Source organism: Camelina sativa, chromosome 18, assembly GCF_030686135.1.
Source record: "Camelina sativa cultivar CO46 ecotype springtype chromosome 18, ASM3068613v1".
NCBI classification, from domain to species: Eukaryota; Viridiplantae; Streptophyta; class Magnoliopsida; order Brassicales; family Brassicaceae; genus Camelina; species Camelina sativa.
The window spans coordinates 13,223,244-13,249,073 of record NC_141897.1 but is presented as its reverse complement, the minus strand read 5'-3'; the positions used below and the strand labels follow the sequence as shown (position 1 = coordinate 13,249,073).

General features: G+C 34.4%; 2 protein-coding genes, 1 long non-coding RNA gene and 2 pseudogenes across 3 annotated transcripts; 4 read left to right on the top strand and 1 right to left on the bottom strand.

The window, feature by feature from the left end:
- Positions 1 to 599: 599 nt before the first annotated feature.
- LOC104763300 (NADPH-dependent aldehyde reductase 2, chloroplastic pseudogene) lies at positions 600 to 1,378 on the bottom strand (annotated as a pseudogene).
- A 5,212-nt stretch (positions 1,379 to 6,590) lies between these two features.
- Positions 6,591 to 7,218, top strand: LOC147922868 (uncharacterized). The gene is made up of 2 exons (XM_087497817.1): positions 6,591 to 6,798; positions 6,872 to 7,218. Exons 1-2 carry the CDS (start codon positions 6,591 to 6,593, stop codon positions 7,216 to 7,218), a joined length of 555 nt encoding a protein of 184 aa, XP_087353943.1.
- A 2,142-nt stretch (positions 7,219 to 9,360) lies between these two features.
- On the top strand, positions 9,361 to 10,187 carry LOC147922867 (uncharacterized). Its single transcript, XR_015589420.1, has 2 exons — positions 9,361 to 9,506; positions 9,593 to 10,187. It is a non-coding gene; the product is annotated as an uncharacterized LOC147922867 (long non-coding RNA).
- Positions 10,188 to 12,931: 2,744 nt separating this feature from the next.
- Positions 12,932 to 13,559, top strand: LOC147922866 (uncharacterized). Its single transcript, XM_087497816.1, has 2 exons — positions 12,932 to 13,139; positions 13,213 to 13,559. Exons 1-2 carry the CDS (start codon positions 12,932 to 12,934, stop codon positions 13,557 to 13,559), a joined length of 555 nt encoding a protein of 184 aa, XP_087353942.1.
- A 6,348-nt stretch (positions 13,560 to 19,907) lies between these two features.
- Positions 19,908 to 21,046, top strand: LOC147922865 (uncharacterized; annotated as a pseudogene).
- Positions 21,047 to 25,830: the final 4,784 nt, after the last annotated feature.

The following is a 25,830-nucleotide window of genomic DNA, read 5'->3' as shown; positions in this document are numbered from 1 at the left end:
GCTCGAACGACAGGTTGAAGAGCGGCTCGAACAACGACTCGAACGGCGTCTTGAAGGATGGCTCGAACGACGGCTCGAACAACGACTCGAACGGCGTCTTGAAGGATGGCTCGAACGATGCGTCTTCGACGTCTCCTAGATACCTGAAATACTCCGAAATGCACAATGTATGCAAGAATGATGCAAGAACTACCTAGACATGCAAAGTGTATAGAAAAGACTAGAAAATGATGCAAAACAATCAGTTATCCTAGTTAAATGCATGATAAATATATGCTAAGGAGAGACAAAATATAGACATATCAAAGGGCTTGTGACGATCACGACTAGGAGTATATCTCAAGGACAATGTAATTTCCCAATCCAGATCGGAGAGCCATCGTTTGGTCATTATGATTATAGCTATGGTTCGATGGTTAGGTTATTTTTGGTGTTTCTTCTCATAGCACAATGAGATTATAATTGTTTCGTTGTATATGACTGATTCTTTGGGTTAATCAATCATTTAGTTCATAGATTATTTGATATGTTTGTTTCCTTTGTATCAAATTTACACCGTTTGAAATTTAAAAGCTTTGGTTTTAAAAGAAGACTAACCTCTAGAGAGATCCACCATTAGCAATGATGACTTGATCGTTGATCCATTCGGCAGCGTCACTAGCTAAGAACCCAACAACAGGTGCGATGTCTTTGGTCTCACCGAGCCTACCAAAGAAGTTGAGTGACTTTACTTTCTCTACAATCTCATCGCTCAATCCTGTAAAGAACATGTCAGTGGCGACAGGTCCCGGAGAAACACATTTAACAGTGATATTTTTTCCTTTGATCTCTTTGGCAAGAGTCTCCGGCATGGCTTCTACTGCTGCCTTTGAAGCCGTGTATGAGCCATAACGTGGATTTAAGGATTGGACCAGTGTAGTTGAGAGGAGGATGATCCGGCCACCGCCTCCACGTTTAGCCTGTTCGCAGCTTCTCTAGCGCAAAGAAACGCACCTCTTGTGTTGACACTGTTATCAAGCAAAGAATCTAATAATGAGGAATCACTGAAAAGTTGTGTTTAATTTAGCAATAATTAAACTTAAATTGACCTGATAATGCGATCAAAAAGTTCAACTGATGTGTTTGAGAGAGAGGAATGATTAGGATCGGCTATAGCCGCTGAGTTAACCAAGCAAGGAATGATTACGCACTGCCTCATCAAAAAGTGTCTTCACCTGGATCGGCTCCGAGATATCGGCTTATACCACAATCACACGTGGAATTTTACGGCAACGTCTTCTGAATCATCTTTCTTGGGATGGTTGGCTTTAATCGCTACCGCAACTTTGTCTGCCTGGACGAAACTAGTGGAGTAATTAACAATGATCCTAGCCCCAAACAATCATCTTATTGGTAGCATGAAACCAAAAGAGAAAGATTATGCAAAGTTCTCACAACTATACATTATGGATACCGAATATGAAGTTTGGAACAGAGAATCAGTTTTGAGGTACGTATCAATAATAGTCTCACAATATAATAACATATTTGGTTTAAAAACTATTAAAATGAAAATAGAAAATTGTATTTATTTATTTGGTTTATTTTCATTGCAGTAAATGTAAACACAGTAATGCAAAGGCCGGGAAACAAAATTTGAAAAGGGAAATCATAGAACCTCTCATTAAGATGTTGGATGAAGTCAATCCTTATGTATTTCACTTCAGGGCAGTTAGATATAGGTTTGCGTCTAATGCAAACGAAACCTTCCATATGAGGAGAGTTAGTAATCGTGTTGGTCTTGATGGTAGAAATTACACTAATCCTACAGTTCCAGAGATAGCTGCACTAATTCATGGTGACTTTATGCAGGAAATTCCAGAACGTGATATCATTGTTCACGAAAAAAGCACTCGAAAGCTTCAAATAATTAGTAAAATTCATCCTTCGTACTTGGCATTACTGTATCCATTGATTCATGTTTTTGGGGAACATGGTTTTAGACCGGTATAGAGAAAGAATACAGAGGCAAAAAAAAACAAAGAAGGTCAAGTGCATTGGTATGAGACAATGGGTTGCATTTTACATTCAAGAGAGAGAAGTGGAGTCAAATTCGCTTTTACTATCTAGGAGGTTGTTTCAGCTGTATGTTGTAGATGCCTTCGCGGCAATAGAGTCTAACCGTTTGAAATATATACAGCTGAATCAGTCTAATGATATGTTTGTATTTTATAGATTTTAACCATAGTTTTTAGGTTTGTTTTGAGTCTTTTATTGAGTCAAAGTGTTCTTTTAGAGTCTTTTTAGTCTTTTATGAGTTTGTACAGGTTCTAGGTTGCTTTTGAAGGAAACTGAGTGTTTTGGGATGAAAACAAGCATCTGGAGCCATTTTGGTGAAGACAGGTTGGACTAGCAAGCAGATGGAGCAAACACAGAAAAAGCATCCTGGATCGGCTGATCCACATTTTGGATCGACCGATCCCGTACCCGAAGCAACTTTTCCTTTTTCATTTTAAACCAACTTTTAGGGCTTTATTTTAGTATTTAAGCAAGAGGAACGACCTCTAGAAAGACAACCTATTTTACTCCCATTTTGAGACTTGTAAGCTTGGGAGAAGATCTCTAATCCTTTGTATCTCTTTGGGAGAAGATTTCTGAACACTTTTTACTTCTCTTTGCAATTCAATTATGATTTCTTCATCCTTGTTTTGCTGTTCTTTTATTTCTATGTCTAAGTAGTTTTACTATTGGGTTTCGGGTTTCAAAAGGGGGTTTATGATTCTCTAAACTTAGGTTTGTTAGATTTGGGATTGATCTTATTGTTCTTCATTTATAGTTGTTCTTATTGCTTAAGCTAGACTGATCACCTAGATTATGATCTTAGGTTAAACTCATCGTGGCACCGAAAGTGTTGTTGAGTTATTTGAAAGAAACATAGGTGAGCAAGGTGGACCTTAGCCAACGGAAGTTGAAGTTGAGGCACCTTGTGAACGAATCAAAACTTGAGCTTTAATGCTTGCTTGTTTAGCTAGATCCAAATGGAAGTTTAGGGTCTAGTTATTTCTTTGCATAGTTAGCTATCGCTGCGGAAGTAGGTTAGCTTTATAATTGAGTTTTGAGTTTAAGAACGGTGTCTAATGTTTTCCCAATCTATCAACTAAATTTGTGATTGTATCTCCCAACTGATTCCCTACGCCCAATACCTTTCCTTGATTTCAAAACCTTTATTTATTTTCTGCTTTTAATCGAATACTTGAAACACAAACTTTCTCTTGCTTTAGCTATACTCGATCTAAATAATTTCATAGTGTATTGTTTGGTCTCTGTGGATTCGACCCTGAAGTGTTACGACGACACCACTAGATCGTGATTGAGTGCACATTAGGTTTTATTTGACACTAGATCAATTTGGCGCCGTTGCCGGGGACCAAAACGATTGCCTTTGAGATTTTAGAATTGAGTATAGTCTATGATTTCTTTTTGTTTTTACTAATTATTATTATTTTCTCTTTTTTGTAGATAAAAAAAATATATAAAAAAAATGAAAAATGTTTTTGGGGCCATGGATTACGATGACTGGCCATAGGAGGAGGAGACCACATTTGATGAAGACATTCTAGATGAGCCTTATGTGGAGCCATCGTTTGATGAGAGTGTTCTTACACCAGATCAAAAAGTTAGGTTGGATGAGCTTTCCATGGAGCAATCAACAACGACAAGGAGGAACTTAGCAGCAATGATCCGGTTGAATCTCATCTCACATCGAGCAGTACTTGAAGGGAGGGAGCCCACTTTCACAGAGATTAGGGAAGCTCATGCTTGCAAAAAGGTAATATATTGGGTTCCACCAAGCCAAATGGAAGGTACATGCTTTTCCACCCTTGAAATTCATGATTTTGAGGATATTCACATGCCATGCATTGAAGAGGTGACTTCTAGTTTGGATACTCCATTGCTCATCGATGAATGCTATGATTTGATATGTGAATCTCAACGTCTAGACATTTTAAGAGCAGAAAAACTTGCTAGGGATTATCATGAAATATGTTTTGATATTGAATATCATTGTGCTTTGAATGTTCATGATCTCGAGTTTGAGTTTTCAATGCCTGATGTATCTAGCTCTCTTCTTGAAGAATCTTACCTAGGGTGTGTTCTTGATATTGATACAATTCTGCATGAAACAAAAGACCCTGGGGTTGATTATATGAATGAGGATATTGTATTTTATGAAATTAATGGTGATGAAGTTGATTATTTTGTGAAAACTTCGTTTGTACCTGAAATTGACTTTATTTTCCCATTAAATGCATTTGATCCTCATGAGCATCCAACCATCAAGGAATATTTCAAAGTATATGTTGCATTTGTAGTAAACTTCCTTGATATGGATTTTATCGTTTTGCCATGGATAATTGTGTGTTACTTGACACATATTGTTTATTGTATTAACAAGAGAAGGACTAAAGGTCCATTGGCTTAGCCTTTTAATACTTATGATTAACATTTTGTGTTGAGCGGTCAAGCTATAGACCTTAAACAAGCGCTTATGGGAGGCAGCCCATGGGGTTTGTGCTGGCTTACCCTTTATTTTTATTTTTTTTGTCTTAGGATTTTGGTTTTGTTTTTAGGATTTATTATTGTGAAATCACGTCTGGTGTTAAGTAGTTTCAGGAACAGGTTCAAAACGCAGAAGTGCAAAAAAAAAAAAAAATTGTTCTAGGAGGTTCGGATCGACCGATCCTCTTTACAGATCGGTCGATCCTGTTGGTTTGCTGCAGGTATCTCCAAGTTCAATGATGTTTCAGATCAGTCGATCCCATTCCAAGACCGATCGATACCCACCCTTGCCAACACCACTCCAACACCAGATGCGAGAACACCGGTTTTTGTTTCTGTTCCTTTCTTATTCTTTTTCGTTTTTCTTATTTTCTCTGGGGATTCATTCTTCTCTTGGCTTTGCTTTCACACCGAGACGGTGTGAAGTAAGCCCATGGGAGGGATGTCTCCAAGTCGCTGATGTCGTTTTCTTTGGTTGTTTTCTTTGGATTTTTCTTTTCTTTGAGTCTTTTTATCCTAAAAAAAAATTGTTGGGAAACTATTATCATTTCTAGGAGTCTTTGCCTTGAACTAACACTCTTATGATTGCTTTAGTACTTTTGATTTGAGAATGAAGCTTGGAAAGAACATGAGCAGAATCAACACGCCCCAAAAGACCCTCACTAACGAGAACTAGAAGTTGATCCTGCGTTGTCTCTAGCTTTGAAAGGACTTAACCGGATTTAACTTCTTGCCTTGGGACTTGGTATACATTGGACAAGACTCCTCCCATAAGCAATACAAGACATGAATCTCCTCACAAAGTATGCTTCCCCTCTCTCTTCCCTTCAATACTCAATAAAAAAAAAAAAAAGAAGAGGATATAGGTAATAAAGAAGTGAACCGAGGGTTGTGTGTATCTCTTTGGGAGAAGATTTCTGAACCCTTTTTACTTCTCTTTGCAATTCAATTATGATTTCTTCATCCTTGTTTTGCTGTTCTTTTATTTCTATGTCTGAGTAGTTTTACTATTAGGTTTTGGGTTTCAAAAGGGGGTTTATGATTCTCTAAACTTAGGTTTGTTAGATTTGGGATTGATCTTATTGTTCTTCATCTATAGTTGTTCTTATTGCTTAAGCTAGACTGATCACCTAGATTAAGATCTTAGGTTAAACTCATCGTGCCACCGAAAGTGTTGTTGAGTTACTTGAAAGAAACATAGGTGAGCAAGGTGGACCTTAGCCAACGGAAGTTGAAGTTGAGGCACCTTGTGAACGAATCAAAACTTGAGCTTTAATGCTTGCTTGTTTAGCTAGATCCAAATGGAAGTTTAGGGTCTAGTTATTTCTTTGCATAGTTAGCTATCGCTGCGGAAGTAGGTTAGCTTTATAATTGAGTTTTGAGTTTAAGAACGGTGTCTAATGCTTTTCCAATCTATCAACTAAATTTGTGATTGTATCTCCCAACTGATTCTATACGCCCAATACTTTTCCTTGATTTCAAAACCTTTATTTATTTTCTGCTTTTAATCGATTACTTGAAACACAAACTTTCTCTTGCTTTAGCTATACTCGATCTAAATAATTTCATAGTGTATCGTTTGGTCTATGTGGATTCGACCCTGAAGTGTTACGACGGCACCACTAGATCGTGATTGAGTGCACATTAGGTTTTATTTGACACTAGATCATCTAACCTAAGGTTTGAAAATTACAGCTCTATTATGGAACCTAAAGAACCAGGGGAAAACAAAAGGGGGGAACAAGGCACCCCACTTCTGCGGCTTAGCTTACCCGGAACCTTGATCGCCTAGTACGCAACAGGCTGCTTTCCATTCAAAGCCTCACTCCTCACAAACTAAAGGATGCTTTTCAAGTCTGGCTACAATCACGTGCTTAGGTTACTACATTTTGAATTTCTTTTCTACACATTCTTTTAAACTCTTTTAAACACATGATGCATTCATTGTACAAAGGACTTTTTTTTATCTGAATAAAATTTAACATTCATTCAAAAAAAAAAAAAATGGGGGAACAAGGCAATCCTATCTCAATACTAGTTATTATGATGCAATGGCGATATGCAAACAATACGACTTCCCTGACCTATTCATAACATTTACATGCAATCCTAATTTGCCCGAGATAACAAGGTACGTTAAGAATAAAGGTCTCAATGCGAATGATAGGCCTGACATTATTTCTCGCATCTTAAAGATCAAGCTGGATTCCTTAATGTTTGATTTGACTGAAAAACAACTACTAGGGAAAACAGTTGCAGGTAATACTTATATTTTGTTCTCTCGATCTAATTAGCAATCTTAAATGAAAGGAATTTCTATTTTTTTTTGTAGCCATGTATACTGTCGAGTTTCAGAAAACAGGTCTTCCTCATGCTCATATACTACTATTCATGGATCAAAAAAGCAAGCTACCAACGTCTGACGAAATCAATAAGATTATTAGTGCTGAGATTCCAGATAACGAAGAAAAATCGGAACTATATGAAATCATTAAAGATTATATAATTCATGGACCTTGTGGAGCTGCTAATAAGAAATCACCATGTATCCGAAGTCCAATTACTAGAGTTGGGAAGGATTGTTATCCTATATATAGGAGGAACTTTTTTATTGATTTCAAAAAATGTGGAAAGATTGGGGGATATGTAAAAGATATTCGTTCTTTTCCATCACTTTGACATGTATAAAAAATATATTGTGACATTTCATTTCTTACAGTATTTTCAATTTTATCAGTTTTTTATATATCGGTTTGGTCGATTCCATATTTTATAATCAAAAACTAGATTTACAAATGGTTTTTCAAAGCATAAAAAATGATCCTCTTTTTTATTATTTTGAAAATTTCTAAATTCGAATTTTCTTTATTTCCATCTAAATTTTCAGAAACTGTTTTATAGTATGTTCGAACGTAGAATTCATCATCTTTATTAATTTTGTCTTTTCCATTCACTCGGATTTCTTCCATTTCATCAATTTTTTTCAGATCTTCCCCTTCTTCCGAAAAAAGAGAAGAAAAAGGAGCTTTTTCGGTGGATACCTCTTGGTCCTGTTTAGTCCACCCATTTCTAAGGTTCCTTTTAGTTTCTTAATAAATGAGTGATGGTATTCTTCCTAAATAGTAGACACATGTAATAAATAAGAGAATACTAAAGATTCGAGCCATAGAATTTCTCAATTCTGACACAAGAAATGTATACTTATTAGATCTAATAAGTACATTAGACCTAATAGAATTATTTTGTTGTATCCAGACTAATACCAATCCAATCCATTTCAAGAATAATATGTGACCAATTAACCAACCAACAAAACTACTTGTTACAAATAACATCTTGTTGTTGCATTGAAACATATAAATGTTGACTAAAATCTGGCTAACATTGAACTTGGTAAAATGAAATGGATATTTTTATCAAGAATTGTTTTGTTGATTCAAAAAAAAGTTGTGTAGTAATTCTTGGAATATTAATGATACCTAGAAAAATAGCTATACATAGTGGTTCGATGCATAATTTTTTTTAAATGGATTTACGAATTAATCAGGTATTTTTTCTTTTGAATGTCTGCCAAAAAAAATTTGATGACTCAATTATTTTAAAATCATAACGCAGTTTGGTACAACTATTAGTTAAGTTTTGTTTTTCTTTGGAAATTTCTTCTATTTGATTTTGGATTCTCTTTATTCTATCAATCAAATTTTTTATTTTGTTTTCGCTAAGTGAAGAATTTGCCCACCCCATGGATTTATTTTGAACAGATAGTTCATGAATCATCTGATTACTTATAATTGATTCTTTTTTAGTTTCATTTAATTCATATATTTCTCTCGGGCCAAATAACGTAATTAGATTTCGTTTTGAAATGTCTTTTATCTTTCCTTTTATAAAAATAAAATTTTTGAGAATCTAGTTTTTAAATTCTTTTACGACTTTTAGGAAAATTGTTGCTCTTTCTTTGAAAATCCTTATAACAACCAAAGACTTAGTTTTGAATTTTTTGATTATTTTTTTTAATTCTTTAGAAATAGGCTCAAAAAAAAAAGGCTTTCTTTGGGCAGAACCAAACGGTAGTTCGGGTTCCATTCCCCAAACTGTTAAGAAAAAAAATCCTTTTTTCTACTTTGTCTATTGTTTTTTTAGACGAGCCTTCTGAGATGCTTTAAATTTAGATTTATGCCAAAGTTTAAGATAAAAAGGAAATAGGATTTTTATCTGAATACCATCCGTTAACCAGTTTCTTGGAAATTCTGTTTTGGATAGTTGAACACCTTTATAAGTGCATTTAACATGCATTTCACGTGTCCAATCCTTTAAATCCTCGGACCACTCGGGTAATTGAAATAATAACATGTGGGCGCTAATTTTAATTATTATCAATAAAGGTAAAATAATATATTTTCTAAGAATTGATTGAGTTACTAAGAGAGAACCTCTTATTATTTGAGCAAATAGGAAGCTATCCCAAGTTTCTGCAATTTCTATCCCTTTTTTTCTTCTATTTTAGATTGTTTTTCTTCTTTTTGATCAAAACTTTTTTTGTTCGTTTTCCACATGACAATTAAAAAAAAAATTAGCCCCCATATATCAAATGGAAAAAAAAGTTTATCTATTCGATCAGAAAAATAGGGGGAATGTACTTTTGCTTGAAAAAATTTCCAAATAATTGTTTTACGCCTTTGGAAACGCATGTTAAATTAAAAACTACTTTTTAATTATTTGGGTCTCAAAAATAGGAAAAAAAATTAACCGCTATTATCATAATCTAATAATTTATTTAGGGTCTTTTTTAAATTAAAAGTAGATTTTGGGAGCTTAAAAAAATTGTTGTTTTTTGTGCCTCTAAAGACAAAAGAAGATTAAAACACAAATCCGCCGCTAGTCTAGGTTAAACAGCTTTGGTGGCTCTCTCATCACCGGAGTCGGGTTTTTTCTCTCTGTGTTTAGCTTTGTTTCTCCTTTTCTCGGTACATCTCTCTCTTTTTTCTTCCAATGGCATCAGATCCAGTTTTCCAGATCTAGATTTTTAAAGCTTAAATCTTTCCATCCTTAGGTTAGTGGCTTGGTTCTTGTGTTATAGTCACGCATATCTTCAGATCTGGTCGTCCTCCATGGCAGAGGCAGTCTTCAACAGGTTTCGTCTTCACTGTCTCAGATGAAGAAATCTCACCACCGTAGATCTAGATCTCCTTCCTTTCCTCCTGAAGAGTCTTTAAGGTTAGAAGATGTTTCACCGCCTCCGTAGTTCCACGCCGGAGCAACAAAAAGAGGTCGCACGATACTTTATACGGGTCAAGTATTGCGATTAGGAGATTTTTGTATTAACATTCGTTTATGTGGTTTTTCTTGTCTCCAATCTGTTTTAAATTTTAATTTTCAAAGATTTAAAGTTTAATTGTCTATTTTTGGGTCTCTAATTTCTGATCCGGGTTGCAATTGAAGGGATGTTATGTTATGTTTTAAGTTGTTTGGGTTTTTTCCCTTTAGTCTCCAGGAGTGTTTTGTGCTCGTCGGCTTATGCCTTTGGAAGGATTAATATCCTTGCCAACTCTTGTATCTCACCTTATAATCCCGCCTTGTTATCAATGGAATCCTATTGACAAAAAAAAATACAAAAGATTAGATCTTTGGGACCTTTAAAAAAGGAATTATTAGATTTTCTTCTACAAAATTAATTTTTAAAATTAAAGACATTTATTTCTTGAAAATTTGTGGCGGGTCTGCGTAATCGTTGTGATATTCGTTAGCAAGATTGTGGCAGAAATATTTGGATTAGTTTATATGGAGCCATTTGACCTCATTTGTAGATAGCCACACCATTTTCGAAGATTCAACATAACTTTATTCAGATCAACTTAAACCTTGATTTATAATACAGATTCTGCACCAATGGTATCAAGTTCGCTCCAAAGAATTCAAACCTTTGACCCAATCAACCATTTGACCTATTAGTTTCAGGTCCTTGTCGACTCGTGGAGCGGTAGGGCTTGGCATTCGGGTAACCCGTTCGGATTTGGATATTAATCTAATTGGGTTTGGATAAATGGGTTAGAAATAAAACATATTAGATAATTTTTTATATATGGATTCGGGTACGATTTTTTATGCCCATAACCATGAAAAATAGGAATCACCTCTCTTTTTAAAATATGAGAATTGTACCACTTACATTTCATAGTTTGACCCCAATAAAACAACAACGTATCTCGTATTCAAAGATGCAACGCATGCAAAACACCAATGATCTTGCTTTTCACCCTTTTCCGTGCATAGAGTTACCCCATCAATAACCAAACCCCATTTTGAGTTCATTCACAACAAGAGATCCTAATTCCCTTGTCAATCAATACTCCCAAAAGATCCCAAATCAAAGATAGAAGACAAAACAAAAACAAGATTTGACAACACCATGCTTCAAATTCTTTTCACATATTCTACAAACCATGTCTAATTCTATCAACTACACCCAAAAACAACTATACTTCGACAAACCAAGTCTCATACAGGCATTTCATCAAAAACCTTGCATGCTTTATATATCGATAATCACATTCTTCACAAACTCTCAAAGAAGTGTAACAAGTAAACAACAATATGTATAAAGTTATATATCGATACCCACCCTTGCCAACACCACTCCAACACCAGATGCGAGAACACCGGTTTTTGTTTCTGTTCCTTTCTTATTCTTTTTCGTTTTTCTTATTTTCTCTGGGGATTCATTCTTCTCTTGGCTTTGCTTTCACACCGAGACGGTGTGAAGTAAGCCCAGGGGAGGGATGTCTCCAAGTCGCTGATGTCGTTTTCTTTGGTTGTTTTCTTTGGATTTTTCTTTTCTTTGAGTCTTTTTATCCTAAAAAAAAAATTGGTAGGAAACTATTATCATTTCTAGGAGTCTTTGCCTTGAACTAACACTCTTATGATTGCTTTAGTACTTTTGATTTGAGAATGAAGCTTGGAAAGAACATGAGCAGAATCAACACGCCCCAAAAGACCCTCACTAACGAGAACTAGAAGTTGATCCTGCGTTGTCTCTAGCTTTGAAAGGACTTAACCGGATTTAACTTCTTGCCTTGGGACTTGGTATACATTGGACAAGACTCCTCCCATAAGCAATACAAGACATGAATCTCCTCACAAAGTATGCTTCCCCTCTCTCTTCCCTTCAATACTCAATAAATAAAAAAAAAGAAGAAGAGGATATAGGTAATAAAGAAGTGAACCGAGGGTTGTGTGTATCTCTTTGGGAGAAGATTTCTGAACCCTTTTTACTTCTCTTTGCAATTCAATTATGATTTCTTCATCCTTGTTTTGCTGTTCTTTTATTTCTATGTCTGAGTAGTTTTACTATTAGGTTTTGGGTTTCAAAAGGGGGTTTATGATTCTCTAAACTTAGGTTTGTTAGATTTGGGATTGATCTTATTGTTCTTCATCTATAGTTGTTCTTATTGCTTAAGCTAGACTGATCACCTAGATTAAGATCTTAGGTTAAACTCATCGTGCCACCGAAAGTGTTGTTGAGTTACTTGAAAGAAACATAGGTGAGCAAGGTGGACCTTAGCCAACGGAAGTTGAAGTTGAGGCACCTTGTGAACGAATCAAAACTTGAGCTTTAATGCTTGCTTGTTTAGCTAGATCCAAATGGAAGTTTAGGGTCTAGTTATTTCTTTGCATAGTTAGCTATCGCTGCGGAAGTAGGTTAGCTTTATAATTGAGTTTTGAGTTTAAGAACGGTGTCTAATGCTTTTCCAATCTATCAACTAAATTTGTGATTGTATCTCCCAACTGATTCTATACGCCCAATACTTTTCCTTGATTTCAAAACCTTTATTTATTTTCTGCTTTTAATCGATTACTTGAAACACAAACTTTCTCTTGCTTTAGCTATACTCGATCTAAATAATTTCATAGTGTATCGTTTGGTCTATGTGGATTCGACCCTGAAGTGTTACGACGGCACCACTAGATCGTGATTGAGTGCACATTAGGTTTTATTTGACACTAGATCATCTAACCTAAGGTTTGAAAATTACAGCTCTATTATGGAACCTAAAGAACCAGGGGAAAACAAAAGGGGGGAACAAGGCACCCCACTTCTGCGGCTTAGCTTACCCGGAACCTTGATCGCCTAGTACGCAACAGGCTGCTTTCCATTCAAAGCCTCACTCCTCACAAACTAAAGGATGCTTTTCAAGTCTGGCTACAATCACGTGCTTAGGTTACTACATTTTGAATTTCTTTTCTACACATTCTTTTAAACTCTTTTAAACACATGATGCATTCATTGTACAAAGGACTTTTTTTTATCTGAATAAAATTTAACATTCATTCAAAAAAAAAAAAAAATGGGGGAACAAGGCAATCCTATCTCAATACTAGTTATTATGATGCAATGGCGATATGCAAACAATACGACTTCCCTGACCTATTCATAACATTTACATGCAATCCTAATTTGCCCGAGATAACAAGGTACGTTAAGAATAAAGGTCTCAATGCGAATGATAGGCCTGACATTATTTCTCGCATCTTAAAGATCAAGCTGGATTCCTTAATGTTTGATTTGACTGAAAAACAACTACTAGGGAAAACAGTTGCAGGTAATACTTATATTTTGTTCTCTCGATCTAATTAGCAATCTTAAATGAAAGGAATTTCTATTTTTATTTGTAGCCATGTATACTGTCGAGTTTCAGAAAACAGGTCTTCCTCATGCTCATATACTACTATTCATGGATCAAAAAAGCAAGCTACCAACGTCTGACGAAATCAATAAGATTATTAGTGCTGAGATTCCAGATAACGAAGAAAAATCGGAACTATATGAAATCATTAAAGATTATATAATTCATGGACCTTGTGGAGCTGCTAATAAGAAATCACCATGTATCCGAAGTCCAATTACTAGAGTTGGGAAGGATTGTTATCCTATATATAGGAGGAACTTTTTTATTGATTTCAAAAAATGTGGAAAGATTGGGGGATATGTAAAAGATATTCGTTCTTTTCCATCACTTTGACATGTATAAAAAATATATTGTGACATTTCATTTCTTACAGTATTTTCAATTTTATCAGTTTTTTATATATCGGTTTGGTCGATTCCATATTTTATAATCAAAAACTAGATTTACAAATGGTTTTTCAAAGCATAAAAAATGATCCTCTTTTTTATTATTTTGAAAATTTCTAAATTCGAATTTTCTTTATTTCCATCTAAATTTTCAGAAACTGTTTTATAGTATGTTCGAACGTAGAATTCATCATCTTTATTAATTTTGTCTTTTCCATTCACTCGGATTTCTTCCATTTCATCAATTTTTTTCAGATCTTCCCCTTCTTCCGAAAAAAGAGAAGAAAAAGGAGCTTTTTCGGTGGATACCTCTTGGTCCTGTTTAGTCCACCCATTTCTAAGGTTCCTTTTAGTTTCTTAATAAATGAGTGATGGTATTCTTCCTAAATAGTAGACACATGTAATAAATAAGAGAATACTAAAGATTCGAGCCATAGAATTTCTCAATTCTGACACAAGAAATGTATACTTATTAGATCTAATAAGTACATTAGACCTAATAGAATTATTTTGTTGTATCCAGACTAATACCAATCCAATCCATTTCAAGAATAAAATGTGACCAATTAACCAACCAACAAAACTACTTGTTACAAATAACATCTTGTTGTTGCATTGAAACATATAAATGTTGACTAAAATCTGGCTAACATTGAACTTGGTAAAATGAAATGGATATTTTTATCAAGAATTGTTTTGTTGATTCAAAAAAAAGTTGTGTAGTAATTCTTGGAATATTAATGATACCTAGAAAAATAGCTATACATAGTGGTTTGATGCATAATTTTTTTTAAATGGATTTACGAATTAATCAGGTATTTTTTCTTTTGAATGTCTGCCAAAAAAAATTTGATGACTCAATTATTTTAAAATCATAACGCAGTTTGGTACAACTATTAGTTAAGTTTTGTTTTTCTTTGGAAATTTCTTCTATTTGATTTTGGATTCTCTTTATTCTATCAATCAAATTTTTTATTTTGTTTTCGCTAAGTGAAGAATTTGCCCACCCCATGGATTTATTTTGAACAGATAGTTCATGAATCATCTGATTACTTATAATTGATTCTTTTTTAGTTTCATTTAATTCATATATTTCTCTCGGGCCAAATAACGTAATTAGATTTCGTTTTGAAATGTCTTTTATCTTTCCTTTTATAAAAATAAAATTTTTGAGAATCTAGTTTTTCAATTCTTTTGCGACTTTTAGGAAAATTGTTGCTCTTTCTTTGAAAATCCTTATAACAACCAAAGACTTAGTTTTGAATTTTTTGATTCTTTTTTTTAATTCTTTAGAAATAGGCTCAAAAAAAAAAGGCTTTCTTTGGGCAGAACCAAACGGTAGTTCGGTTCCATTCCCCAAACTGTTAAGAAAAAAAATCCTTTTTTCTACTTTGTCTATTGTTTTTTTAGACGAGCCTTCTGAGATGCTTTAAATTTAGATTTATGCCCAAGTTTAAGATAAAAAGGAAATAGGATTTTTATCTGAATACCATCCGTTAACCAGTTTCTTGGAAATTCTGTTTCGGATAGTTGAACACCTTTATAAGTGCATTTAACATGCATTTCACGTTTCCAATCCTTTAAATCCTCGGACCACTCGGGTAATTGAAATAATAACATGTGGGCGCTAATTTTAATTATTATCAATAAAGGTAAAATAATATATTTTCTAAGAATTGATTGAGTTACTAAGAGAGAACCTCTTATTATTTGAGCAAATAGGAAGCTATCCCAAGTTTCTGCAATTTCTATCCCTTTTTTTCTTCTATTTTAGATTGTTTTTCTTCTTTTTGATCAAAACTTTTTTTGTTCGTTTTCCACATGACAATTAAAAAAAAATTAGCCCCTATATATCAAATGGAAAAAAAAGTTTATCTATTCGATCAGAAAAATAGGGGGAATGTACTTTTGCTTGAAAAAATTGCCAAATAATTGTTTTACGCCTTTGGAAACGCATGTTAAATTAAAAACTACTTTTTAATTATTTGGGTCTCAAAAATAGGAAAAAAAATTAACCGCTATTATCATAATCTAATAATTTATTTAGGGTCTTTCTTAAATTAAAAGTAGATTTTGGGAGCTTAAAAAAATTGTTGTTTTTTGTGCCTCTAAAGACAAAAGAAGATTAAAACACAAATCCGCCGCTAGTCTAGGTTAAACAGCTTTGGTGGCTCTCTCATCACCGGAGTCGGGTTTTTTCTCTCTGTGTTTAGCTTTGTTTCTCCTTTTCTCGGTACATCTCTCTCTTTTTTCTTCCAATGGCATCAGATCCAGTTTTCCAGATCTAGATTTTTAAAGCTTAAATCTTTCCATCCTTAGGTAGTGGCTTGGTTCTTGTGTTATAGTCACGCATATCTTCAGATCTGGTCGTCCTCCATGGCAGAGGCAGTCTTCAACAGGTTTCGTCTTCACTGTCTCAGATGAAGAAATCTCACCACCGTAGATCTAGATCTCCTTCCTTTCCTCCTGAAGAGTCTTTAGGGTTAGAAGATGTTTCACCGCCTCCGTAGTTCCACGCCGGAGCAACAAAAAGAGGTCGCACGATACTTTATACGGGTCAAGTATTGCGATTAGGAGATTTTTGTATTAACATTCGTTTATGTGGTTTTTCTTGTCTCCAATCTGTTTTAAATTTTAATTTTCAAAGATTTAAAGTTTAATTGTCTATTTTTGGGTCTTTAATTTCTGATCCGGGTTGCAATTGAAGGGATGTTATGTTATGTTTTAAGTTGTTTGGGTTTTTCCCTTTAGTCTCCAGGAGTGTTTTGTGCTCGTCGGCTTATGCCTTTGGAAGGATTAATATCCTTGCCAACTCTTGTATCTCACCTTGTAATCCCGCCTTGTTATCAATGGAATCCTATCGACAAAAAAAAAATACAAAAGATTAGATCTTTGGGACCTTTAAAAAAGGAATTATTAGATTTTCTTCTACAAAATTAATTTTTAAAATTAAAGACATTTATTTCTTGAAAATTTGTGGCGGGTCTGCGTAATCGTTGTGATATTCGTTAGCAAGATTGTGGCAGAAATATTTGGATTAGTTTATATGGAGCCATTTGACCTCATTTGTAGATAGCCACACCATTTTCGAAGATTCAACATAACTTTATTCAGATCAACTTAAACCTTGATTTATAATACAGATTCTGCACCAATGGTATCAAGTTCGCTCCAAAGAATTCAAACCTTTGACCCAATCAACCATTTGACCTATTAGTTTCAGGTCCTTGTCGACTCGTGGAGCGGTAGGGCTTGGCATTCGGGTAACCCGTTCGGATTTGGATATTAATCTAATTGGGTTTGGATAAATGGGTTAGAAATAAAACATATTAGATAATTTTTTATATATGGATTCGGGTACGATTTTTTATGCCCATAACCATGAAAAATAGGAATCACCTCTCTTTTTAAAATATGAGAATTGTACCACTTACATTTCATAGTTTGACCCCAATAAAACAACAACGTATCTCGTATTCAAAGATGCAACGCATGCAAAACACCAATGATCTTGCTTTTCACCCTTTTCCGTGCATAGAGTTACCCCATCAATAACCAAACCCCATTTTGAGTTCATTCACAACAAGAGATCCTAATTCCCTTGTCAATCAATACTCCCAAAAGATCCCAAATCAAAGATAGAAGACAAAACAAAAACAAGATTTGACAACACCATGCTTCAAATTCTTTTCACACATTCTACAAACCATGTCTAATTCTATCAACTACACCCAAAAACAACTATACTTCGACAAACCAAGTCTCATACAGGCATTTCATCAAAAACCTTGCATGCTTTATATATCGATAATCACATTCTTCACAAACTCTCAAAGAAGTGTAACAAGTAAACAACAATATGTATAAAGTTGTATAATGCTGAAAAATGTACAAAGAACTGCTTACATAAATCATTATTAACAAATCACGAACATTAATAATGTACAAAGAACTGTTTACATAAAACATAATTAACAAATCACTAATCACAAATTTATCAATAATTATAGATCAAATTGAATAGAACCGAATCGAATTGAAAATGTCTTAAATACCCAAAAATCTCTAAAATAACCAAAATTAACTAATTTAACCGGATCAAAACCAGAACAAAACCAAATTTTACATTAATTATAGATCGAACTCAATATAATTGAACCGGAAGCGCCCAAAATACCCTGAATGCCCTAGACACTCCTATGGGAAATTTCTACGAATCTCAACAACTTCCGAAAAGATCAACAAGGAAAGTGGAAAAACATTGGATAATAATATATTAAACATGTCATATACAAGCATAATATCACAAGGAAGATTAGGGTTATTGTTTTGGTAATTGTTTGAAATTATCCCCTTTATAATAAAACGGAAGTACACAACATTGTTTTGTATACTATATAATTTTAATAAGTTGGTTACAAATATGTTATATATTAATGATAGATTAATTGGTTACAAATAGGTTATACCGAAAATCTTAAAGTGAATATTCTAAAGAATCATATCATCTAACTTACCATATTAATTTTCTTTATTAAATTATTCATCAAATAAAATCTTTTGATATCTAACTTAATATTAATTTGTTAATTATCATTATACTTCACCTTTCATTTTTATATATGAGTCTATTTTGTGAAACAAATAAATTATCAATTATTTATTCTAATTAAAAAATAGTTTTATTTCCGGATATACTATAAGTTGAATTTTTAAAAACAAATATAAATTGTTCAATTTATAAAATATTCAAGCTTTAGTAATATTATTCTTTAGAAATAATACCTATTGAATTAAAAAAATTTACTCGGTAACAGGTCAAAATTTTAATATTTAAATTTTAATATAAAATTATGTCTTATAATGACATTCAAATCATGATGTACAATATACATTGTTGAAATAACTTCACATATATAATCAAATGCAACATATTAAAATTTTATTTTAAAATGGAAAATATACAAAATTTTGTATAAAATAAAATTTAACCAGTGTTCTAGCACGGGTACTTATCTAAAATCATTAACAATATAAAACTTACAAAATATTTGTTTTTTTTAAGCCGTCATATTTAACATATGATTTTATTGCATAATATTTTATCCAAAAAAACTTTTAAAAACAATCACATAAATTATATTTTATATAAAAATTACAATATAAATAAAATGAATTTCAACTGGGTCTTAATCTAGTAAAGTTATGTATGGCAGCAATTCAGTTAACTAGTAAGATGAATGTATAATGTCTGAAGAGTGAAGGTGCCTGCATTTCATAATTGGATTTGAAGCAGAGATATTTGTTCGACTCTGAACGCTGCATTGATCTCAATATGCGAGAGAGTGTGTATTAGAATATAGATGAAACTGGTTTATATTGATTAGAGTTAACCGGATTGTTACCTTCGGTTTAGTAAATGTAATACATATATAAGAAGAGAAAATGTAAATGTACACATTAAGCTGAATGAGAATGAGTTCTTTGAGCCTGGTTTTCTAACTAACTTTCTCACTCTCTCGTTCATCTAATTTGGTATCAGAGCGATGAATCAACTTCATCATCTTCGATCTTGTTCTCGATCTTCATCTTCTTCCACTTTCTTTGACCTAAATTGATCGGATCTTTCCTCCGATTGATAATTTCTAACAAATTGAGTTCAAAAATGGTTACGCTTCGTCGAACTTCAAAGCGATTAGCTCGCGGTTCTGGTTCTGCAGCAAAATCAGCAAATCCAGCTCGATCGAAGACCACTCGACCTATTCCGGCGAGTTACCCGTCTTCTCCGACGATATCACCTTCACATTCACCTATTTCGGTGAGCAACTTCCAAGATCCATCTATTCCGGTGAATCATGTTACCTTTGGAGCTAATCCTGCTACTTTTGGAGCCAATCCTGCTCCCTTTGGAGTCAATCCTGCTTCATCTTCCATTCCGATACAATCTTTTGGTGTTCCAAATCCTCTCTCATCTCAAATGTCACAAGAACAATTCGCATTTGATGGAATTCAGTACTCTCCTTACTTCATGAACAGCGGCGGCAATCCAGGATCTTCTATCATCTCTGAGGTACTTGATGGAACAAACTATAACACCTGGAATATAGCTATTACTACAGCCTTAGATGCTAAGAATAAGCTTGCGTTTGTGGATGGATCTCTTGCTAGACCATTAGAAACACATCCATATTATCGCATATGGTCAAAATGTAATGCAATGGTAAAATCTTGGATTCTGAATTCTGTGACAAAAGAGATTTATGGGAGTATTTTACGATTCAAAGACGCCTCTGCGATGTGGCAAGACTTACTTGTGCGTTTTCACATCACGAACTTGCCAAGATCTTATCAACTTACACAACAAATCTGGTCTCTTCATCAAGGATCTACAGAGCTATCAGCCTATTATACAAAGATTAAAACACTATGGGATGATCTTGATGGAGCAGATTGTGTTAAGACTTGTCAAAACTGCAACTGTTGCAGAGCTACGTCTGTTCAAGCTAAGCACACAAAGATCATCAAGTTCTTAGCTGGTCTAAATGAATCTTATTCAAATGCTCGAAGTCAGATCATCATGAAGAAGAATGTTCCTACTCTTGCTGAAGTATACAACCTACTTGATCAGGAATATAGCCAGTGAAGCATCACACCTGTCCAGAATGCTTCAGTCTTTCATGTGGCCAACCCTAAAATCTCAACAAATCCTGTATCAGTCAACGCTACTTACACTCAGAAGACAGGCAGGCCCATTTGTTCTCATTGCGGTTATAATGGTCACACTATAGAGAAATGCTACAAAATACATGGGTATCCAGTGGGTTTCAAGCATAAGGGAAAGGTTACTACTTCTTCTAACAAACCAGTAGTGGCTCAGATGAATTTAACAGATCCAACTGTCAATGATAACACTTTCTGCAATCAGTCAAAAGCACTTTCTCAAGATCAAATTCAGGGTGTTATAGCCTACTTCAACTCACAGCTCTCAACACCACTCGATCAGACTTCGATGCCATCTACCTCTCGTGGTCTTATCACTGCATTGCCTGGTATGGCTTTCTTGTCCTCTACTTTAAAATTTGTAGGGATCTTGAGAGTCACCGGTAATACATTGTCATCTAGGTCTATGATCATAGATAGTGGTGTTACTCATCATGTTTCACATGATAAAAGCTTGTTTGTGAATATGACTAATAGTGTTTGTGGTAAAACGGTGACCTTACCTACTGGACCAGATATACAGATTGCATCAATTGGTCAGATTAGACTAAATGAGTCTCTGATTTTGAACAATGTCCTCTATATCCCAGATTTTTGCCTCAATATCCTCAGTGTAAGCCAGTTAACCAGAGATTTGGGTTGTCGTGTTATGTTTGATCAAGAATCTTGCATGATACAGGATCCTATCAAGGGACTGATGATTGGGAGGGGTGAACAAATCTGCAATCTGTATATGCTTGATAGAGCTTCGATCACAGTTCCAGGGAATCAAGACTTATCTTGTGTAGTCAACATTGTTGTAGATACAACTTTGTGGCACAATAGATTAGGTCATCCATCTGTTGCAAAGATAGATTCTATTACAGATGTACTTGGTGTTAAACAGAGAAATGAAGATTTTCATTGTGCCATTTGTCCCCAAGCTAAACAAAAGCATCTTCCTTATATTTCCCAAAACAATATATGTGAGAATGTTTTCGACTTGCTTCATATTGACATATGGGGACCATTCTCTGTGCCAACTGTAGAAGGATATAGATATTTCCTCACGATTGTGGATGATCACAGCAGAGTGACATGGTTATATCTGTTAAGAACTAAGTCAGAGGTACTTACTGTTTTCCCAGATTTCTTAAGAATGGTGGAGACTCAGTACAAAGCAGTTTTTAAAGGAGTAAGATCAGATAATGCTCCAGAGTTATCTTTCATAGATCTTTATAGATCCAAAGGAATCATAGCTTACCACTCATGCCCAGAAACCCCAGAACAGAACTCAGTGGTGGAAAGAAAACACCAACACATCTTGAATGTAGCAAGGTCTCTCATGTTTCAAGCCAATCTGCCATTAGAGTATTGGGGAGACTGTGTATTAACCTCGTTTTTCCTCATTAATAGACTACCTTCACCTCTTCTGAAGAATAAAACTCCATATCAGGTTCTCACATCGAAGAAACCAGATTATAAGGGAATAAGAGTTTTTGGTTGTCTATGTTACAGCTCAACCTCGTCAAAGAATAGGCACAAGTTTCAACCACGATCACGAGCCTGACTATTCCTTGGTTATCCTACAGGGTACAAAGGTTAAAAACTGCTGGATTTGGAGACTCAAACGGTCCACATTTCTCGAAATGTAGTCTTTCATGAAGACATCTTTCCTTTTGCTGATGGTACGCCTAACTCTTACCCTGATTTTCTCTCTATGACGGATTCTGCAGTAGTTATTAATCATTTTCCCATAGATACTAGTGAACTTCCTGTAGTAGTCGGGGAACCCTCTACAGTTGTGAATGAAATTGGTCGTGAGAATGATTCTTCTGCAATTGATAATCCCCTCATTGAGCAGACTAAGAGAATATCTAACCCACCTGGCTATCTACATGATTACTACTGCAATCTGACTGCTACAGATGTTCCTTATCCTTTGGCTTCATATGTGACTTATGAACATCTCACAGAGGAATATAAAGCATATATTTGTGCAGTCACTAAATTTGCAAAACCTGCTACTTTCAAGCAAGCCAAGAAATTTGATGAGTGGATCCAGGCCATGAATGAGGAACTTCTTGCTCTTGAAAGTACTCACACCTGGACTATCTGCTCACTCCCTCCAAATAAACATGATATTGGGTGCAAATGGGTTTATAAAACTAAACTCAATTCTGATGGAAGCTTGGAACGATACAAAGCACGCCTTGTAGCAAAGGGATATACACAACAAGAAGGTGTGGATTTTGTTGATATCTTCTCTCCAGTTGCGAAAATGACTACAGTCAAGACTCTTTTAGCTGTAGCATCTGCCAAACAGTGGAGTTTACATCAGTTGGATATCTCTAATGCCTTTCTAAATGGTGATCTCGATGAATAAGTTTACATGACTCTTCCACCAGGCTATACTGCAAAACCAGGAGAGAAACTATCACCGAATCATGTCTCTAAGTTGAATAAAATCTCTCTACGGTTTAAAGCAGGCCTCGCGTCAATGGTTTCTGAAGTTTAGCTATGTTCTTGTGAAACTTGGTTTTCAGAAAGCACATACTGATCACACACTGTTTGTGAAGAATCATAAAGGAAAATATATTGTTGTTCTGGTGTATGTGGATGATATTATCATCACATCAAATGATGAGGCAGATGTTACTCAACTCAAATCTGATCTACGGAGTTCTTTCAAGCTTCGAGATCTAGAACCATTGCGTTATTTTCTTGGTCTTGAGATTGCAAGATCTAGCAAGGGAATCTCCATCTGTCAACGAAAGTATACGTTGGAATTACTCGAAGAAACTGGTTTATTGGCTTGTCAGGCTTCTACTGTACCGATGGATCCATATGTATCACTTGTCCAAGATAGTAAGGAGCCTCTGCTTGATGATCCAAAGCAATATAGGAGATTGGTGGGAAGGATGATGTATTTGACAATAACCATACCCGATATTACTTATGCGGTGAACAGGTTATGTCAGTTTACTGCTGCTCCTAAATCTTCTCATTTACAAGCTGCCTACATAGTGTTACACTATTTGAAGAAGCATTGGTTTGGGCTTGTTCTATTCTGCTACTGCAGATCTTACTTTAACAGCTTTCACAGATGTTGATTGGGGTTCTTGTAAGGATTCTAGACGCTCCACCACTGGATTTTGCATGTTCCTTGGAACCTCTTTGATCTCCTGGAAGTCCAAGAAACAAAGCACTGTCTCCATGTCTTCAGCTGAATCTGAATACCGTGCAATGGGGGTCGGCGTCAAAGAGATTCAATGGTTAGTGAATCTACTGACTGAACTGCAGGTACCTCAAGCTAAAGCGGTTGCTTTCTTTTGCGATAACACAGCCGCAATTCAGATTGCAAATAATGATGTCTTTCATGAAAGAACCAAGCATCTGGAGATGGATTGTCACAAAGTCAGAGAAGCAGTCTCTAATGGTCTTGTGAAGACACTCCATGTCAAGACGGATCAACAACTGGCTGACGTTCTTATTAAAGTCGTACAGCCTGGACAGTTTCATTCTCTTATTGGCAAGATGGGTTTGAATTCAATCTACATGCCATCTTGAGGGGATATTAGAATATAGATGAAACTGGTTTATATTGATTAGAGTTAACCGGATTGTTAACTCCGGTTTAGTAAATGTGATACATATATAAGAAGAGAAAATGTAAATGTACACATTAAGCTGAATGAGAATGAGTTCTTTGAGTCTGGTTTTCTAACTAACTTTCTCACTCTCTCCTTCATCTAATAGTGTGCAATCGAGATTGATCATTGAGTATTAGATATATTAATTCCGGTTATCTAGAACTATAATTCAGATTTGGTTAACTCCTCCGTGAAACTCCAGAATTTGGCTTCTCTGTTTCCAATTAACCGGAATAATATATCTAATATTGAGATCACAGAAACCGGCCGGACATAGCTTCTGATCTTCTCCGGAATTGTTTCTTCTCTGTGTACTCCGGTAATCGTTTCTGCTAATTATATGGGCCTATTGGGCTTTCTTAATTTAATGTTTGATTCTGTTGGGTTTCATTATGGGCTACTTGCCTTTGCCCCACTATCATATTAAACATGAGTAATTTCCTCTAATCTTTCATTTGCATTTTAACACCATTTCCTTTTATGTAAGATAAAATTACGATTTTAAGTCCCTTTTCGTATAAATTGAGGACTCGGAAGATAATTTTGGACTAACATGAGTAAAGAAATCTTTTTGGATTTGTTTATTTCAATTGTGTTCATCTTTTGGGAAAGCAAGCCACTTGTGGTGAATTCAAGTGTCTTTATATGTTGTTGGTGACATGTTTACGAGTCTCCATCATTTTCTTTACTAGTGCTCGGTAATCTTAGTTTTGGTATCTAAGATGTCCTACTATGATCTCTCTGCAACAAATTATTTTTGTTGTTGGGCCAAGCCTAAGGGCTTATATCAGCTTATGTTTTCTTGTAGGCCAGCCATGGGAGTTGTTTCGTCATGATCAATCAACCCTTTTACAGACCACAAAAGTTGTTGACATGTAAAAACTTAGCTAAGTGGTTCTGTTTATCTTACTTGATTTTGAGATTTTGGTTTAGTTACTGAAAAGTCTAAGAAACCTTAGCCAATGCATCTCCATTTTTTTCCTCTAAATGGTTATAACTAGTTGATTAGTGTTGGAAAAACTTAACACATCTATATATACATTTTTGGAGACATTTATAAAATAAATCCTGAAATTCACACTTATTTACAAGCATGCCATCGGCATTAAATATTTTTAATTTTAATTTATAAAATAAAATTTAAAACCAAGATTTTGTGCAGAACAAAAATTCCTAAAATATCTCTTTAATCAATCAACAACTAATTACAATATCCCATTAAATATTTGTTTTGTAAATTTCCTAAATATTTCCTAAAATATCTCCTTAATTCATTACAATATTTAATGCTAACAATAAAAATGTATGTGCAAATCTCAAATTAATCTTTAGGTCAATACATATTTGTCCGTTTTATCTGCCAAAAAAAATTAAAATAATTATCATATTTCATAACTTATTTCTGAATCATATATAAACAATTCTAAAATTAAGATATTTTGAAGATAATATATACTTGATTAGCAAGATTTTTGGTACTATATTTTTTTGCATTTTTCGTTAATTGGATTTTGAAAAACGTGTATGTTGTACTTAAGCGAAGAAGAAAAATTGTGTTTGGATATCTAGCGGGATGAGTTTGGGTGTTAATATAAATTAAAAATTATTTCATTGACTGTTAGTAAATTATCAGTTCAGTATTTTGTTAATACCATCGACATTTGAATATTAGGCATATCTAATTAAGATTATTAAATTACGATCATGTAAAATAAATAAACAATACTACGGTATACCACATGTTATATTCTGAATTTAACAATTTAAACCGGTAAACCTAAATAATATATAGATATAAGGAATATATATTTAAATTTTACAAAACATTAGTCACATATATAGTTAATCTATTTAAAAATTACATTT